Here is an 18983-nt window from a genome sequence, read left to right on the forward strand (position 1 = left end):
TGACGCAGACGTTTGCTCTTTGCCTCTCGTTACCCGTATTCGTGGTTGAGATGAAGTGGTGAATGTTAGATTAGATTTTGGCAAACGTGAAGTACAGACATATTTTTATAGATTATTCATATAGCTCGAGGACCCCTTGTACGGTGCTCCGACAGCTTCAATTCTGCGCTACATTAAGTAGCAGGACTATACTCCTTTTACTAGTTTCCTGTTACAACAAACCAGCTTCCTGAGTACATCATCTGTCTGGTAGAGAAAAAAGGGGACATCTTCATGTAAGCCTCTATGTCTGAAACATCCATAAATGTCGAAACTTGTACCATCGCAATCTTCACCCGGACTTTCCTTACCATTCTGCAAATGGATATGTTTTACTACGTTTTTATTCAGCGAAAATCATAGGCTCACTGCTACTACAAAGTATAGACTTATATTCCAAAACCTTTTCATTTTTCTTTTATTTTAAGGGGAACTCGGCAGAACCCGTAGCTCAAAGTTCACGAAGTCGATTCTGTTCGCCCATTATCTGATATTAGGCACAGGAGTTCCATTCACAGTGGCAAAGATGAGCCAATACACGAGACATTTTGGCCTCAGAGTAATGTGACGTTCGTAGCGTGAACCCATATCACATGCAGTGAGTTGACCCAGAGTGCTTCAGATAAGGCATGATAACACATGCTTAACCAGTGGTTGATCTTCCCATGATGGAGTGGATAACAGAGCTTACGGAACAAAAACTAATGTAACGAACCGAAACTAGAGACGTGATTCGTTCTCAGCCACTTGATTTTATTAGAATGGCTAATTAGTGTTCCGCTAACCTTAGAAATCGATATCTACGTATCTACAGCTTGGGCAGGATATCAGGTGACGTGCTTCAAATGGCGCCAAACGGTGCTTTTCACACTGATGTGGCCAACGGAGTCATGAGTGTTGGAATGCAAGAACTGACCATTATTTAACATGTTTCAGGTATCTGATACATTTACACCCATGACAGTAACGGCGCGAGTAATGTTCGCGTCTTTCTCCATAACTGCTTCATGAATTGCAAGCATTGATCAAAATGAGAAAAAAAATACGTAGGCTAAATCTCGCGGTACTTGGATCAGGGAGTCAATATACCTGTGTACTCTTAGCTAATACTCTATGATTAATAAAATTTTTGCTGCGTTATTTGCGAAGGCAGGCGATTTACTGCGTAGGTCGAGGGTCTGATGGGAGTGGGAAAGTGACGCTGTGGTTGTGGTGGTGATGCCGGCAAACGGGTTTTGGTGGTGGCAGTGGCGGCGGTGGTGGCAGTCGTTGTGACGGGGTGGTGGCGGCGGCGGTGGTAATGGCAATCGTGGTGGTGGCGGCGGTTCGTCAGCATGGTTATCTTATCTTCGTCCTGTGGCGAGAACCTTGAGATTGGTGGTTTACTGAGCGTCGAATGGATAAGATTGTTCTGGGGAGAGAGGGGGTTCAATACACTTAGAGCAGAGATTAATAAGGCATTTGTGTATAATCGAAATCAACCCAATTAGAAATTTCTTCATCAGTCCTGTAGATATTGTGCCGTATGTAATAAAAACGTAGGAACGTTCCAGGATTCAGAATAAGTCTTCCGTACCCTTTAAACGTTTTGAGAATAAGACGCCAGTTGCGTATGACGCAGGAACAACCACTTCGTAAGGTTAATATTTCCACCATAAGTTACAATGTTCCGAAAAACTGGGAGTGTCACTGAACATAAGGAAAAATCAGAGCAATAATATCAACCCGAGGACAGGCTTGTACATTGTGATCATTCCTTCAACATTTACAGAGAGAAGAAAATAGTTTGCGTCACTTGCCAAGTAAGATGATTTTGATTTTCTCCTGACATTAGCAAGTCATATAGGACAAAGGCAAAGGCAGACCACCATATGTTTCTTATGAAGCGCCGCGAGACTGATTACCTACGAATGAGGAGGAATTTCTCATTTCCTATTTTTGTGTATAAGTTTGAAGGAATTTGGCTAAACAGTTTTCTGTTTATAGCCATTATCCCCCTTGACTCTGAAGGATCATTTTAAAAAGGTCACATTATTATACCTAAGAGCTGTACCGTCATGCTCAAGGAGTTCAAAACGTGTATTATGATGGTCGCGTGGATTTTACATCAGACTTTTTTATTGTCAAACTAACTAAGGCTATGACTTGTAGTCCTTAGTGTTTATGAAATAATTTTTTCAAGTAATCTTTAAGATGACTTGTGAAAGAATGACTTTCATAAGGTTTACATTATTCATAAAAAAATCTCGTGTAGTGTAAATGCTGCAGGTGCTGTTAGCTCTTACTGCTGGGTGTTTACTCCACGAGTGTAAACACTGTATGACAGTTTTGCAACAATTGTGGAAGTTAAAGGGAAAAAGGTCCATGCATTGAATTGCTTAGTGGTATAGGTATATAGCAGCGGTGTAAGAGGAGTATGTCACATGATTCGCACCTTTAAACCTGGCTAAGATCTGCAGCAGTGCGACGTGCGATCTAGAGGTCTATATTTCGCCATCGGCTCCACTTCTGGTGACGCAATGAAGCTGATGGCCGAGCCAAATGTTAAGAGAAGGATAACACTACGACGCACAAGCATTTTATGAGAGAGAGAGAGAGAGAGAGAGAGAGAGAGAGAGAGAGAGAGAGAGAGAGAGAGAGAGAGTAATGGATATATGGCTAAGTTGCAGGAGCTTAGATTAAGGCAAAAACAAATGCCACCGGAATCTCGGGTCTCTTTACGTAAAGTGTTTATCAAGAGAGCACTAAAGAAACTATTCCCTGCTAGGTTGTTTGGTCGAGAGACGAGACGCAAATACAGGGACATACAGTACGGGGGTAGATGAAATCATTGACGATTATTAATCAGATCACAGATTTGTAAACATTACGATAGGAATACTTAGTAGACAAGGTAAATATTAGCGGTAGAATGAGGAGAATAGACATAAAGAGATGTGGCACCAGTGTGATCAAGAGACTAAAACTGATTGATATATCGTGAAATTGAGAAGAAAAAAAAAATTAAGGAACAAATGTTGAAAACAAGTATAGACGGAGATATAAAAACATTTGAATAGATAATAACAGTCAATTAAGCAAAGTTGAAAAGATAAATGTAGAACTATGATAGAAGATAATATTAATATTCATGTAGGCAACAACTAGAAAAAAAAACCTGAAATCGACAAAGATAAGGAAAAAAGACAGCCAGAAAGATAGCATAACGCGAAAATTTTACGCATGAACAAATATGTAGCCAAACTGGACACCGAAAACAGACATAATTCACATACAAACAAATATACAGGTATACTAAGCAGATAGAAAAGTAAATTACCAGGCAAATAAACTTCGATAGCTACATAAGGACGTAGGGAGACGAAGATAGAGTAATCGAACGAGAGCTGAGCCGCCACACACAGGTTGAGTTCATGCGAGACAGACATACAGATTAGATACTTAACAAATTGACGTAGAAAGACAAACCAGGACAAGGCGACAGGTAGACTGAGATGTAGATCGGCTCGTGATCTATCACAAGGTGTTTTACCAGCTCAGTTTGACCCCATGGATTTGATCTTTAACCTGTTATAGATATCTTGGTTAAGTTAGGCTTAACAAGTATGTAAATTTGCTGAACCTCTTCCCTGACCCAGTTAAGTTGAGGGCAGTCGCTTTTAGTCAGTGTTTCCTATATAGGTTTTCTTTTCCGGATAATGAGTGTCAAGAGATATCCAAACTTTTTTCATGAGTACAAAAAAGACTGAGTTAATTTTCATCCCATTATAACTTGGATCCACTGAAGCAGAACTTTAGTGCAGTGAAATGTTCATTGGGCATTACTTTAAGATACACTTGAAATCTCTCGGCGCATGTTCTTGTTGTCCTTAATCTCAACTGTAAAGGTGAGGAAAATTTATGACTCAGACAATGACAGATAATGTGTAATAGTGGCGGTGAGAACCCAACACCGACCGTCTCCTGCTGAGACGACGACGGCGCACTTTTTGGCAAGGGCGAGACGTGGCACGGGGCGAGGCGTCAGCCTCCTCCACCACTTCAGGGTAAACAGCTACATAATCAATTTTGTCGATGAACTAGTCATGAACTGAACTGACCGGCAGCTTCTTTACCTAACAGTACAATAACTTGAGAGAATAATCTGCTTGTAAAAAGGGCGAGATACAAGGGTGGCATTATGGGTACAGTGAGTATTAAAAGAAGTGTGTAGGCGTTGGTGGGACACAAATGGGAGCCATGGTAAGTGTGTAAGAGTAAAGGTGTCCACTGAGAACATGGGTTACACCGCTAATGCCCTTCTTGTTGCTGTTGTTGCCCATGCTTCCCATGTTGTGATTGCCTGACTTATGCCCTTTGCTTCTGTTGATGCTGATTTTGTTACAATTCGGGGTGGTACGTCTCTCTGCTGGTGTTGCCTTGCTGCCGAGATACGCGTTTTCGTTGCTGGCTCCCTGCTAATTCTGTTGTTCTTTGCTGCCGTGTTGTGTTGCTGATATTGCTACCCAGCTTACACTGCGCTGCTGTTATTGTTGGCTATTGCTGTTACTTCCGCTGTCATTTGCTGTTGATATTGTTACCCGGAGACTAATGTCGCTTCCTTCCGTGTACTATTACGCTGCTCCTGTTGTCATTGCCGAATTCTTCTGGGGGTTTTCAAAGCTCTGGCCTTGTCACTATTGTTGCTCCTTAGCCTACCATTGTTATTGCTTCTGTTGATACTAATCCATTAATATTCATAATGTCATTAACCCTTTTTATTGTTGTTCTCATGCCTGATGTTATTACTGCTGCAGTTTTTGCAAACACAATTGTTAATAGCGTTATTGTTGCAATTATTTTTGGCAGTGTTATTGTTGTTTTGCTGTCGGTGATGTATCTTAGTTATTACCCTTGTCTTATGGTGATACAGAGGCACATCAGGTCAGAAACTTTGCTTGGCTGATATATTACTGATGGTGTTGTGGATTTTCTGAAAACTGTAAATTAATTATACACTGCGTCAGATATAAATTATTATTCTTGACAAAAGAAAGCTATTTTTACTACTCATTAATACGAGTGCAATGAATGAAAATCAGATAGACCCCTATACAAGAATAAGGAAGAAAATTAGAGATCCGCTTTTTTGGTCAAATTTATTGAGGCGTCACAAATCTTCATGTTTCCATTGTAAGCGAAAACCATATAAATTGCCCAATATAATAAGGCAAAGCAGCATTCACTTTTCCCTTATAAAGATGGAGACCAACAAATTGGAAAGTAAAATTCTGTCACATAAGAGTGAGAGGCAGTCACAAACTTAAGCATACAGTTTATCAACATAAATCTTAATGACCAAATTTCATATGATTCTTCCAAAACGTAATTCATCCATGGCCTTGAATGTCTATCGCTGGTTGTAGAAACAAGCAACCAAAAGCAGTATAGAGAGTTATAGCTACATAAATACACAGACCACATAGACCCAAGGTCCAAGCAAGGTGGTCTGGCCTTAATGGAGAGAGAGAGAGAGAGAGAGAGAGAGAGAGAGAGAGAGAGAGAGAGAGAGAGAGAGAGAGAGAGAGATACATAGATACCCCTTACAGACCCAAGGCTCAAGCAAGGTGGTATGACCTTAACGACACTTAAGGTTAGGTTAGGATAGGATATGAGAGAGAGAGAGAGAGAGAGAGAGAGAGAGAGAGAGAGAGAGAGAGAGAGAGAGAGAGAGAGTTACTTGGTTATATAAATACACCGACCACACAGACTCAAGGTCCAAGCGATGTGGTCTGGTCTTAACGCTACTGAAAAAGGTTAGGTCAGGTGTCGTGTACATGTTACTGATCTACATAAACTTTTGTTGTACACCCATGCAGCATTTGTGTTTATGTCGATGCATGTATTTCCCTGTTTGTTTATCTGCAGATTTGCATGTATTATGATGTCATATTTCAAAAAGGCATGAAATAAGTGTATAAAGGATAAAAACTTTCATTTTCGCAGTGCCAAGTTAGCTCCCTCCGGCCTTGTCATTCCACAACTGTTGTGTTCTCCGGCAAGGCCGGAAGGTGATGCCTTTCATACACGGACCTTTACGGTGCCCTCTGTTGAAACATTCAGCCATAATTTCATACAAGGTCTATCTATTCAGCCAACCAAACCTGTATAGCATCCATAAAACCCATCTACCATTCTCTTCACCTTGAACCTTTGTCCTTGTTTGGTATGACACCCATTACAAATGTCTAAAAGAAGTACATACATCCATTTTTCTGTGTAATTTATATCTACTGACAGTATTTGCGTTTTAGCTTGACATTAGATGACTTCAGTGACAAAATTTTTGTGTTAAAACCATACATTCATTGACATTTTACATAGTCGCTTGACAGCTATATATAGTGTCATAGGATATTTACTGGTTGCTGTGCATTTACTCTTGATAGCAGAAAACATGTTTAATCAACAGCCTCTGTTGTTGATGCCGCATCTGGTGTGGTCGTTGCCAAGTGTGATGATAATATTAAACAACTGCTGGCTTGAGAGATGCCAAGGTGACTCTTCCTCAGATGGAAAGAGCGATTACAAGAATTTAGTAGTCACGGGACTGACGTATAAGATATTCACGAACATTGATTTATTTTCCTCGGTTTATTTTTAATAACTTACAAGTACCCTTGTTCATTTGTAAGCTTTACATTTGGCAAACAGACAATACTAGCCTGTGTTGTAAATAATTAAATAAATGTTGAAATACACACCGTGCATATGTAAGCATAATGTATTTTCTGATGAAACAGGAAAATGTATTGTCTTCTCCCGTGTACATCTTTGCCTCCTCGAAGGCAGTGAATGATGACATGAAAACTTATTATGATACCGGACGTTTTATCGGGGTTCATGTTCAGTCTTCCCGCTGGAAGTTGCTATCTGCGCGCGCATGACGTCATCATCTGCTTAGATGTATAAATATTTATTTTAAAGCACTTCATCGTAATTTCTTTAAAGAAACAAGTGTATTGTGATTTTTCTCTATTTTTTATATCAGGAAAAATACATGCATTTTAAGAAAATAATGAATGAATACGACACACAGTAGATATTTATATCGTTTTGAAAGTCTTATAGGTGAGCACATTACTGGAACGTTGTCCGGTCATTTGAAGTCGTGACGTCGGTTACGGCTGCCATCTTGAACAGTCTATGGGGTTGGGCTAGTGTAATAGTGCCTGTGAATCGGTGTTCATCTGCTTTTCTGTGCACCATCTAAGAACTTTGATTTATATAAAGTGAACTGTGTTAACACTATATCATGGCTGAGACCGATAAGTTAAACATAGACAGCATCATCGCCAGATTATTAGAAGGTAAGAAAGAGGTTGTTTTTCAGTTTGTAGTGGAACTCTGATATTCTTTGCTGAATCTCTACACGCCATCGTAGCTCATTGTATTTTTCTCTCAGCCATTTAATCTCATTGCATGTTAGTAAATGCGATTGAAATACATAACGTGGGCTTTATTGATGGTAAGCATATGGAATTATGATAAAAAATAGGGAAATTGAGGTGCAATGAACTGGTGGCCGCCCATTTGCGATAGGTCGTCAGCTGGAGGTTTGAAGGTGAAAGTATCGTTTCAGGAAGGCATATAGATTTAAGCTAGTTAAAGTTAGTGTTAGGAGGGTTGCATGAGGGTTATTACTGACGTATGTCATAAACTTCGAGTCTGGTTCGTGGGAAGTGTTGGTAAACAACGGGTGAAATCGAGAAGTATAATTCAAGGTTAATGGTCTACATAAGTTAATTTTCGGTTCTGTAGCATTATGAACTAAGTCAATTTCATCCGAGAGCTTTACATTGCGTTTGTGGGAATGCGTAGATGTACTCGAAGTTGAGGTAGGCATCAATACCCGTGTTCCAGTCTCTTCTACCATTGATCATCTATGTTGCTCTCGGTAATGATTATCTTTCTTTGCACCACTTTAATAGTGGATTTATTGAATTTAAGTAATTTAAGAAAAGTCGATATTGTATGAACATAAGTGAGGACACTGCAAGAGGCCTATTGGCCCCTGCTAGGCAGGACCTGAGTCTGTCCACCCTACAACCAACCTCCTGAACCCTTCGTTTAAAGCTACTTTGAGACCAGCCTTCCACTACTGTACTTGTCAGCTTGTTCCATAAATCTTGTCTTTATCATTAATCTTGCTAATTTGTATTCAAAATCTCGAACCCACATTCTGTGAAATTTCTGAAAATATGCTAATAATATAATTTAATTGTATCTTATCAACACTAGGACGGTCTCTAGTATGAGTGGGTTAGAATTTGTTTTTAGTCAGGTGTTGCAAATTGACAGTACCCTTTGATTATAGGGAATGTACAGAATTGTCTCATTAGATAAGTAGGTAACACTTTATGGGGAGACAGTAAAGTTGCTGGTTGGATCAAAAGGCAGCATGTATGCCAAAAAGAAAAAGTGCTTAGAGGGGGAAGAGGAAAGTTTATTACAAGGATTTTGAGTAATTTATTGATATTGTTGACAGAGTCTTGAAAATCAGAAGTTCTCAAATGAAATTAGCTACAGGTTTGCTATAGGGGCACTGAAAATGCTTCTTTTGAAGGTAATTTACCAGTTTAGCTTTGCCTTTCTGGTAGTTTGAATTTAATGTTGAAATGCTTAGCAAATAAAAAAGTTTTAGATGTTCGATTTAAGCAGTGTATTTGCTGTTTTAATGGATGTGATAGGGATATGTTGGAGAATTTGGAGTTAAAGAAAAAAGTTGGTACATGTGAAAATGATCAAAATCTCTGTGTTCTAGGGGATGTTTTTTGATGGTTCTAATTTATTCTTTACTCTCTAGAGTTGATATAAAGTGTGGGTTTTTATCTTTAGCTCTCTGTGTTCAAGGGGATGTTTTTTGATGGGTTCTGATTTATTCTTTACTCTCTAGAGTTGATATAAAGTGTGGGTTTGTATCTAGCTCTTCCTATTCTCGATTTTAACCCCCCCAATATGGTTAGGGCTTTGAATCAGAGGGAAATTTTGAGTTAGAACTCCTCCATGCCAGCTTCAGATGGATAGGAATTGATTGGTACCACTTTCTGCAAAAAAAATCTAGATAGATACATAAGATCCAGGAAGAAACTTGCCTACCCCACATTTCCTGTTTCCTCCTAACCCAATATACTTAAATTATTGTATACAGAGGAATATATGAGAGTAGAGCGAAGATCCTAGACTGAGAAAATGTGCATCTGCATACTGTTATATTACTGCATCATACTGTGTAGAGTTGAAAAAGGCGAGCCCCTCTCAGTTTTTTGTATGATTCCACCAACAGTTTTGACGTTTAAGGAAAAAAATGGCAGCGCTTTCATTTTCACCTAACGTATTTTATTTTTGTGGTTATTTTCTCGGTGTATCAGAAAATGCACATTTGTCTTTGCTCTGGGATCTTCATTTTGCACTTCTGAAATTATTTGGTGTGTTGATAAGAAAGGTGGTTTTTGGAACAGCACCATTGTTTTGTGTTGCACTATAGAAAGTATCCAGAGAGATGTGAGGGCTATGGAAAATATCAGGTTGAATAATTTTGAGAAAATGTTAAATATCGATAAATATAAAGCAAAAGGTGCCTGTGAGAATGCTTCAATTTATGTTTGGGGCCAGACAATGGATAACTTTCCTTTTTGAGCAGACGCTCTCCACTGGCCTGTGATATGCATTGTTAGGTTTGAGAGGTAACTAATGAGTTCAGATTATGAATAGATCAAGTATTCTCAAGCTAGATTCATGGTGCTCTTTGGAGAAGTATATGGGAAATTATGTATGAAATACAATAAGGGAAGTGATTTCAGTCATGGAGTAAAAATGGCAGATGTGATGTTTGACTTATGCTTCAAATCTTTTATCCACTGAACTCTATAATTACATGATGTTGGGATGAATTAGGTTGAGATTGTGATTTATTTATGCCGGTTCTGTGCTTTTGAGCCCTCCCCACTTTTGTACAGTTGAAATTCCATGGGCAGGTTATGTTGTGAGACTCAGGTTTGTATCTTAATTTAGATTCCAGATGCATGCTTTTTCAGGGTAATTGGCTAGAAAATTGCCAGGTTTAGTCAAAACATAAGGAAATGTGTCTAATAGAAAGTGTCCTTTATATTGCCATCTGATGGTTCTCTGGCCAGTCCAGTAAATTAAGATAATGACCAAAGCTTTATGTGGCAATAAACCATATTTACCAGATATTAGTAGTATCCTCAGTTATATGAGGTGCTGACATTGTAAGCTGGATACTAAGTTTCTTTAAAGCCTTTTTCTCTTTTTTTGATATCTTTACAATGAAAAAGACATTTTATAAGTTAGTTTTACTTTGAATCTGAGTATAATCACAGACCCAGAAAAATTAAATTGTGAACAATCAAAGGTTATAGTACACCAAAAAAGGTAAACATTCATTAATGGCAATAATAGAAATTATACCGAGTGTCAGATTGATTGCTGTTTACATAAGGTCATAAGCTGAATTTGTGTTTTTTTATGGACGAATGAACCCTTTAGGTCCTAATACGATTTGATATGTATATTTGCCAGTGAAAGACAAAATCAAAATACATGCGCTTATAGACAATAGGGTACTGTAATTGTTCTAGTTGTCCCAATTGTTAGTGATTAGCCATATGTAATATCTGTGCTCACATATCAGACACTTTTCTGAGCCATTAAGATCACTTATCTGATAAACCAAGATTTGACTATTGGACTTTGGAGCTTGCTGATTGTTATGTAATTGCATCCCCTGAACCAGATAGTCACTAACATAAGATTGATAGAATGTGTACCCTTTCAGGTTATACATTTCTCACTTTCATAAAACTGAGTCTATTGTAGTGCCATGTGCTTTCATACTTGTTTACAATTTGTTTTACCCAAATTCTTTTTTTCAAAATTGTATACAATGATACCGTTGGTTATAAATTTCAGGATATTATTATTCTTTATTTTCAGTGCGAGGGTCTCGGCCTGGAAAGAACGTCCAGTTGACAGAAAATGAAATTCGTGGGCTTTGTTTAAAATCCAGAGAAATCTTTCTCTCGCAGCCTATCCTTTTGGAATTGGAAGCTCCTCTCAAAATTTGTGGTAAGTACATGTGTTTGATGAATATGATGTTATAGAATCTATCTATCTATATTTCTGATGCCCATTTCCTTTGGGAACTCCCATCAAGGGGTGGCAGAAGTCTCCACTTATCCCTGTCCTTACATGCCTCCCTCTCATACACCATTCCACTCATTCTTCCACTATTTCTCTCCCTATAGTATTCCTCCACCCTATCTGCCCATGTCACAGGCAGTGTTCCACTCACACCAACCTCTGTAATTGTACTATTATACACTTTCCTTACACACTCCCAGTCTTCCATTCTTTCCACGTACCACCACCTCAAAGTATAATGTTTCACCCATTCTACCACTCCACAATTCACTCCTTTTGCATTCCCTGCCTTACAACATCTTTCATATACCTTACCTTTCACTAAATACTTTTCCATGGTCATCTTTATCACAAAAATCAGATCCACACATCTACATTTTGTAAATCCCCATTGCTCTTCATGTATTGTGCATTCAGTCACTTTCATCACTCCATCAATTAATATTCTTGCATACACTTTTTTTGGTTTTTCATACATATTTGCCATTTCCAGTATTAGTATTAAGAACAGAGGACTAAGCCTTAGAGGGAATACCCTCACTTGGCCCCCTTCTTTGTTCCTCCTTTTGGAAAGTTAAAAAACGGGAGGGGAGGATTTCCAGCCCCTGCTACCTCCCCTTTTAGTCACCCTCTACAGCATGCAGGGAGTACGTGGAAAGTATTCTTCCTCCCTTATCCCCAGGTTATACTTAACAATTTATTCCCCTATAATTGCTACATACATCCTTAGCACCTTTCCCTATGAATACAGGAATGATAACAGCTTCTCTCATTCCTCAGGCATGACTTTCTGCTGTCATGCTAAATTACATACAAGGTGCACCAACTATCACACTTTCTCCTCCGTACTTCAGCATTTCAGCTGGGGTCCTATCCACTCCAGGTGCCTTTCCTGCCTTCAGCCTCATTATTGCCCCTCTTACCTTCCTTTTTTGCTATTGGCCCCTGCACTTTTATCCTCTTCCATGCATGTAACAAATGCTGCCTTCCTCTCTCCTCCATTGATAACTTCTTCAAAATGCTCTTTCCATCTTCCTTTTGCTTCCCCTTTTGATTCAGCAATTCCCCTTCCTTACTTCTCGCATCATTGCTACCACTCTTGCATCCACCTCTTTCCTTTTTCACTTCCATCCTGTAGTGTGTTATTATCTCAAAACTTTTCACTTAACTTTCTTCAAAACTCTTCGTCTACTCTTTCTTTTTTTTTTTTTCCTGTATCAGCTTATTAACATTCAGCTTACATATCTCTATTCTTCAGTCCTGTGCAGAACTTCCACTGGTACATTTCTATTGAACTATCTACCATATGCCTTTTTCTTCTCTTCCACGGCATTTCTAATCACTTCTGTCCACCATGAATTGCCCTTTATTTCCCGTGTTTCTACCTTTTATCCACTTGGTGATTCTACAAACTTTGATAGTATTCCTCTAAACATTTTAAACACCTCATTCACACATAACTGCATTCCTAAATTCACAGCATTTCCATCTAAGATTTCAGTTATCTCCCTTTCATACTCCTCCCTGCATTTTTCCTGATTAATCGTCTTGTTGCTTGCCAACACTTTTACCTCTCTATTCTTCCTTACACCATACCTCCACTTCTCCCTGCTCCTCGTCCCCACAAGAACTGCGAAATGGTTAGAGTCTCCAAAGAATCCTCTCACGACTCTTAAGCATCCAGCACAGCCTTTCTCAATCTTTCATCCACTACCACATAGTCAATCAAAGCTTTTTGCTTGTCTCTTCCATCGATCCTCATCCATGTATATGTTACAGAATCTTTTTCAACATTGTTGACTCATTTTGAAAACAAAAATCTCTCACTTGCTCATTCCAAGTTATAGATGTTCGGGGGTTTTGCACATAGTTCACCCATGGCTGAATTAAAGAATTTTGAGATATATCTGAAACTAATGTTTTTAGTAAGCCTTTTTTTTTTTTTTAGAGTAAGTATTTATTACAGTTGATAAAGATCAACTTGCATACCTTTAGATTAATTTTGATACTTGCATCCTTACTTTGTATTATACTATTTCCATATCTGACATCTATGCCTGACACTTGGATGTGGGTTCCATTCAAATGTATGTAAGGTGTGCATTCCAAACTGTAGAGTTTATTGCCTTACTTTAATAAAATTGTAGGATCACATTTTTGAGAACTAATTAGTCTATGATCTCAGAACTGAATTTGAATTTTGTACATTACTATGAAGTTTTCCATAATTTTCAAATGCTCATCATTTGTAAGCTCTACTTATTATTTTGAATTTTTATGTGGTCATGTGAAGGACATATTTCTCAGCCTAACTGAAACATAGGGTTCAGTGACACATTGCTAAATATCTAAGCATTTCCTGAATTTTAGCCACAGATCACAAACGTTTTATATTCATTTTAGATTTTGATGAAATTTGTAGAGATCACTATATTTGTAAGTCCACTTGCAGTATCACGATGGAGCTGCTGTATTTCTAAATATGTATTTAACATATATATGTAATATCTAAGGTCCCCACTGTTGAACACACGGAAAATGTCAGATATTTAAAAAAGATTAAAGTGTGACCTGATTGTGAAAATGAACACTGAAAATGGGCAAACACTGAGAAACAAGAAAAATATTGGAATAATGGGAATTAGTTAGCAGGACTCTTCTGATCACCACATGACTTTAGAAGCGTATGTAATATGTGTCTTCTAGGATGTCTGTGCTGTATTTGATGTATGTACATTGATATATTTTTACTGAGAAATTTTATGACATGAATAATTGATGTTGGTGGAAATCATTTTGAAAACTAGGCTTACATATTGTTGTGTGTTTGATGGGTATGTTGCCTTGTATTATACATGCTGATTGTAGATTATTCTATCTACCTCTCTATATCTCTGGTGCCCATTCCCTGTCAGGAACTCCCTCTAGGGGGTGACCATGGCAAAAGAGTCCCCATAAATAGTGAACTCCAGTGCCACTTAGCATTTAGTGCCTCACCCTTAACAGGCTTCTTATAGAGGGGCAACTTTAGCATTGTGTTTCCAGAGACTGATAATGTTCTTGTTCACTTACGTGTAATGTGTCTACTGTACGTTCCAACATATTCTACATAATGCTTCAGCCTTATGTTTCTACCAAGTACTTATACCTAATGTCTGTACCTAATGCTTCAGCCTTATATTCCTACCAGGTACTTTGACCTGATGTTTGTACTATTATTCTTACCTGATGTTCTTACCTACTACTTCTATATGTTGCTCCTACCATTTTTCCAAAAGGCATGGCTGGCTACTAAAGCTCACCACAGGAAAATCTAGGTACGAATAATGATCTGTGGGTGTTTTAAGTGTTTTCAAGTGTTATGTGGGACAATGAGAGATTGTATGTATGTGGCCAGTGTCAGCAGTCCATGTGTGTGTGTGAGGCAGAAAGAAAAGACAGCAATTTGTGCCAGAGGAGTGTTACTTGACAACCGCTGAAAGTAGATTATTCTGTCCAGGCATTTTGGCTTTCTTCAACAATAAATATGGCTCAGCTTGTAGCACCTCATATTATCAGCTCTGCTGGAAGTAAGTATTTCTTGCTGAAAATTTTCTTGCGGTCACACTTTCTCCTGCGTATTCCAGTAAGAAAAATTGCCTTTTGGAGCAACTCATTTCTCAGGTGATGATTAAAAATGGTGTACCCCACATAGAACAAACTGAACAACAATCGTTGTGTGGTTTTGCTGTAACCTGGCTCACTAGCTCCCATATTTATACTGCCTAATAAAGAATAATGCAGGTAGTGACATTTTACTTTTTTATAAACCATTACCTCAGTTTTAAACTACTGTAAATGAATGCCGTTGAATTTGACATTTACTATTCTAATGATAATAATTGTACTATGTTTTATTTTGTCATCTGCTTTTACTTAGAAATTTTAATACTCTTCAATTTTCTTCACAACTTGGCATTAACAAACTGAAAGTTGCATGATTTTAGTCTTTTCTCTCTTGACCATTCTTATTCCTCCTCTAAGATATTTTGTTTCTGTTGCATTCATCACAGTCTTACCTTATACTAAACCTCCTGTAGAAACACTACTAAGTTTGTATTTGGTCTCAGTATATTACTTTTACATCGGAATTGTCCCTGTTTTTTGTTCAATCCATTGGTATTTTCAAGTCTTTTTAGTTGGTCATACATATGGTATTCATTGTGATATGTTTCACCTTTGCTACTTAACATATTAACATACATTTGTAATTAAGTTTGGCTGAAAGCCTTTTATTGATTTGGAAAGGTTTAAACCTTTGTCCACTAGGATATAGCAGTATTGGCACTGTAAAAGTAATTTAGTTCAGCAGCAAATTATCACTTGTGTATTTTGGTTGATAAACACTAGCTGAATGTGGATTTTTTTATGCTGTAGATTATAGTATCCTTAAGTATTTTTCATTGGTACTAGTCAGTGACTAGTTTCCCCTTCGTTGCCAGTAACCAGTGCCAATTTTACCTTGGGATCTGTCTTAACTGTTGGCACAACTCCAAAGAAGTGAGACGTGGAACTTCCTCAGAATAAGGTTGTTTGTCTTTCTATCATTAGTTGGGTGGATCTGCTTATTCTTTGGAAGTTTAGTTAAGTTGATTAATACATTTTCAGATACTTATTCTTACATCAAAATGGATCTCTCTCTCTTTCTCTAATAATGATAATGTGTGTGTGTGTGTATATATATATATATATATATATATTTTTTTTTTTTTTTTTTTTTTTTATACTTTGTCGCTGTCTCCCGCGTTTGCGAGGTAGCGCAAGGAAACAGACGAAAGAAATGGCCCAACCCCCCCCCCCCCCCATACACATGTACGTACACACGTCCACACACGCAAATATACATACCTACACAGCTTTCCATGGTTTACCCCAGACGCTTCACATGCCTTGCTTCAATCCACTGACAGCACGTCAACCCCTGTATACCACATGACTCCAATTCACTCTATTTCTTGCCCTCCTTTCACCCTCCTGCATGTTCAGGCCCCGATCACACAAAATCTTTTTCACTCCATCTTTCCACCTCCAATTTGGTCTCCCTCTTCTCCTCGACAGAAAATAGTCTTTGTCCAGTCGTGCTTCACTATCTCCAGTAAGATATCCATCCAGCAATTTGGCTTTCTTCTCTCAACAGCTTATTGCTACACCTCATATTATCACCTTCTGTAATGTAAGTATTACCTTCCTGAAACATTTCTGTCGGCTCAACATTCTCTGCGTATTCCAGTAAGAAAAATTGCCTTTTGGAGCACTCTATTTCTACAGGTCGCATGACTTAACAACATGGTACCTAATGACAAACTACAACAATCTTCGTGTTCGTAACTGGTCACTACTCCCATTTTCTGCTAATAAAGAATAATGGTATCATTTACTTTCAAACATTTACCAGTTCCAAACTCTGTTAATGATGCCCTTCCTTCGACACTTACTATTAATCAATATCCGTTCTATGTTTCATTTCGTGCATCTGCTCTTCTCAAAAATTTAATACTCTTCATTTTCTTCACAATTGGCTATACAAACTCAAAGTCAATTGATTTGTCCTCTTACCTTTGACCATACCCTTATCTCTCTAGATTTTTCTTTTCTTCATCCCCAGTTTACTAAACTAGAACCTCCTTACGAACACTATAAGTTTATATTGCGCTGTATATATACTTAACACTAAACTCATTCCCTGTTTCTTCATCCCAATAGACTTCAAGTCCCTTCTTTCGGTCTACTATGTTATCTCCTTATAGTTCACTTACTAACAACCTACTTATAGTTGCTAGCTTATGATGAAATTAACCTTATCCAAATATAGCAGTATTGGCACTGTAAAAGTAATTCAGATCCAGCAGCAAACCTACATTGTATGGTAAAAAAACACTGCTTAATTGAACTTTTTACTAGATTACATATCATTAAGTATTTTCATGCTTTCAGACTAGTTCCCCTCGTCCATAACCAGTGCCAATTCTTATACCTTCTAACTTTGCAACATACTTCAAAATAAAGTTTGACTTTCCTCAGAATTAAGGTTGGTTGTCTTTTATACAGTAGTGCGTGGTCTCTTATTGGAGATTTATTAAGACTTTTTCTTTTCGTATTTAATTATACATACAAAAGGGATGATCTTCTCTACAACATCATCCTTTTGGTGTTTAGACACTTTATGTAATAGTGTTTTTATTTTCTTTCTCCATTTCCCGGATAGGGTAGCGAAAGAACCACGAATCTGCCTTAGAGGGAATATCCTCACCTGACCCCCTTCTCTGTTCCTTCTTTTGGAAAATTAAAAGAAAACAAGAAAGGGGAGGATTTCCAGCCACCCGCTCCCTCCCCTTTTAGTCGCCTTCTACGACACGCAGGGAATACGTGGGAAGTATTCTTTCTCCCCTATCCCCAGGGATATATATATATATATATATATATATATATATATATATATATATATATATATATATCTTTCTTTTTTTCATACTATTCGCCATTTCCCGCATTAGCGAGGTAGCGTTAAGAACAGAGGACTGGGCCTTTGAGGGAATATCCTCACCTGGCCCCCCTTCTCTGTTCACTCAACAGCAGGGTATGAGAAGTGCGAATTACATAGAATTACTTTTTATGAAATTGAGGATGAAAAGCTTATATTCAAGCAAAAGTTAACAAATTATGTATCGAAATACATATTGATGTAGAAGTTGGAGTGCATTTCTGGACCTTGATCTCGACAACTGCAGGTTTAAGATTTTATGTATATACTGTATTACAATGGATGGAGACCAACTGAGAGAGGATTGTTGAAAGCAAAAAGGCGTGCTATACAACTGAGGAATGAAGGTAAGTAGAATGATCATAGAAGACTGTGCATGTTAATTTATCTTGGAAGCACACCGTGAAATCCTTATGTTCATTGAATCTTAAATATTAATGTAGATGTTGGTCCCACTCAACGGATGAATTTTAGTGTTAACTGAAAAGTGAAAAGCAGTTTTGAAAGTCTACCAGTTGCCTATTTGTACAAAGTAAATTTGTGCATATTCATGCTGTCTGGTAGTGTGTTGTTTCATAGAGGGATGATCAAAAAATGTCTTTACACATTGATGTCACTGTATCTGAGACGTGTGTGGAGTGCAGGTGGGAACAAGGTAGTTTACACATGGAAAATACTTGTTGGCCTAGTCACCAGTCTTCACCTTTGTGTTAAACATGGAAGACTTTGTAACACAAGGGAGAGATAAGGACACTGTAAATATATTGGAAAAAAAAAAAAAAAGATACCGCAGTATCATTCAAGACTTGACACTTCATAGGACTCCAGCTGAAAATATTGGATTGTTTCACAAATGTCTTAGGAAAATATATGATTAGATTTGTTGGGTTAGTGTCGTTACATAGGTGTACTTGTTGATTATGTAGAAGCTGCTGCTTTTAAATATCCTGAGTGATAAGGGAGACAGTGTGGTATGGCTAAGACAAAGTTGTGAGGGTAGAGGCAAGCCTCTAGAATGGAAATATTTTGTGTATACAAGGCATTGCATTTCTGTACCCATCTGGGAACTTTCATTATTGTCCTCAAAAAGCCATTTCATCTAATGGGATGTGTATATCCATGCAAATAGAATTTTTTTTCATGTATTTTAAACCTCAGTTTCTCTATTCTACCTTTTTGCTGTCATTTTTTTTTTATTTATTTAGAGCTACAATAACTTGCT

The 18983-nt window shown here is 37.9% G+C and overlaps 1 protein-coding gene across 3 annotated transcripts in view; it reads left to right on the forward strand.

The window, feature by feature from the left end:
- Positions 1-7141: 7141 nt before the first annotated feature.
- The window catches only part of LOC139751880 (serine/threonine-protein phosphatase PP1-gamma catalytic subunit B), a 55632-nt gene continuing 43790 nt past the window's right edge, over positions 7142-18983 (forward strand). For 2 of the 3 annotated variants that reach the window (XM_071667534.1, XM_071667535.1), the window contains exons 1-2: positions 7184-7388; positions 11035-11166. In XM_071667534.1, coding sequence (XP_071523635.1) covers positions 7334-7388; positions 11035-11166 — 187 coding nt within the window. In that variant the 5' untranslated portion in view covers positions 7184-7333. Of the gene's footprint in view, positions 7389-11034; positions 11167-18983 lie in introns of all 3 variants that reach the window. The other variant, XM_071667533.1, reaches the window with a different exon arrangement.

This window comes from Panulirus ornatus, chromosome 12, assembly GCF_036320965.1.
Source record: "Panulirus ornatus isolate Po-2019 chromosome 12, ASM3632096v1, whole genome shotgun sequence".
In the NCBI taxonomy this organism is placed as follows: domain Eukaryota; kingdom Metazoa; phylum Arthropoda; class Malacostraca; order Decapoda; family Palinuridae; genus Panulirus; species Panulirus ornatus.